This window comes from Penaeus monodon, chromosome 30 (assembly GCF_015228065.2).
Source record: "Penaeus monodon isolate SGIC_2016 chromosome 30, NSTDA_Pmon_1, whole genome shotgun sequence".
Taxonomy (NCBI): Eukaryota; Metazoa; Arthropoda; class Malacostraca; order Decapoda; family Penaeidae; genus Penaeus; species Penaeus monodon.
The window spans coordinates 2,546,030-2,546,486 of NC_051415.1; the positions used below are offsets into that span (position 1 = coordinate 2,546,030).

Sequence of the window (457 nt, forward strand, 5' to 3'; positions counted from 1 at the left end):
GCACATCAAAAGGCCCTTAACATAAACACAGAAAAGAGAAGACACAAAAAACCCACAACGCAAATGAACTCACTGAGCCTGTGCTTGGTCTGCGCCTCCCGCATGTTCTCGGGGTGGATCAGGTGGTACCACGACACGCCGGCCAGCGAGGAGCGGTTGTAGCCCAGGTAGAACTCGCCGCTGGAAGGAGAAGGAAAACGGGTTAGAATATTTTAGAATATCATTTTGCTAGTTTTCTATGGGGTTCGAAGTTGTCAATATGTGTTGATAAAATTTAAAGTCGTATGAAGCAGAACTCGCCGCTGGAAGGAGAAGGATACGGATTAGAATAACACTGACGGTGAATTATTTTGCTCGTTGTCTATGTGAGTCGAAGTCTTCCCTGTTGATAAAATTAAAGTTATCTTATTCCTTGTCGGTGTAGTCATCATGATCAAATTCAAACCACTGACCCATT

At 44.2% G+C, this 457-nt stretch overlaps 1 protein-coding gene across 1 annotated transcript in view; it reads right to left on the bottom strand.

The window, feature by feature from the left end:
* LOC119592453 (neuronal PAS domain-containing protein 4-like) overlaps positions 1–457 on the bottom strand; it is a gene marked incomplete at its 3' end in the record, with an annotated part of 98,034 nt that overhangs the window by 966 nt on the left and 96,611 nt on the right. The window contains 1 exon segment of the mRNA XM_037941275.1: positions 74–180. Coding sequence (XP_037797203.1) covers positions 74–180 — 107 coding nt within the window.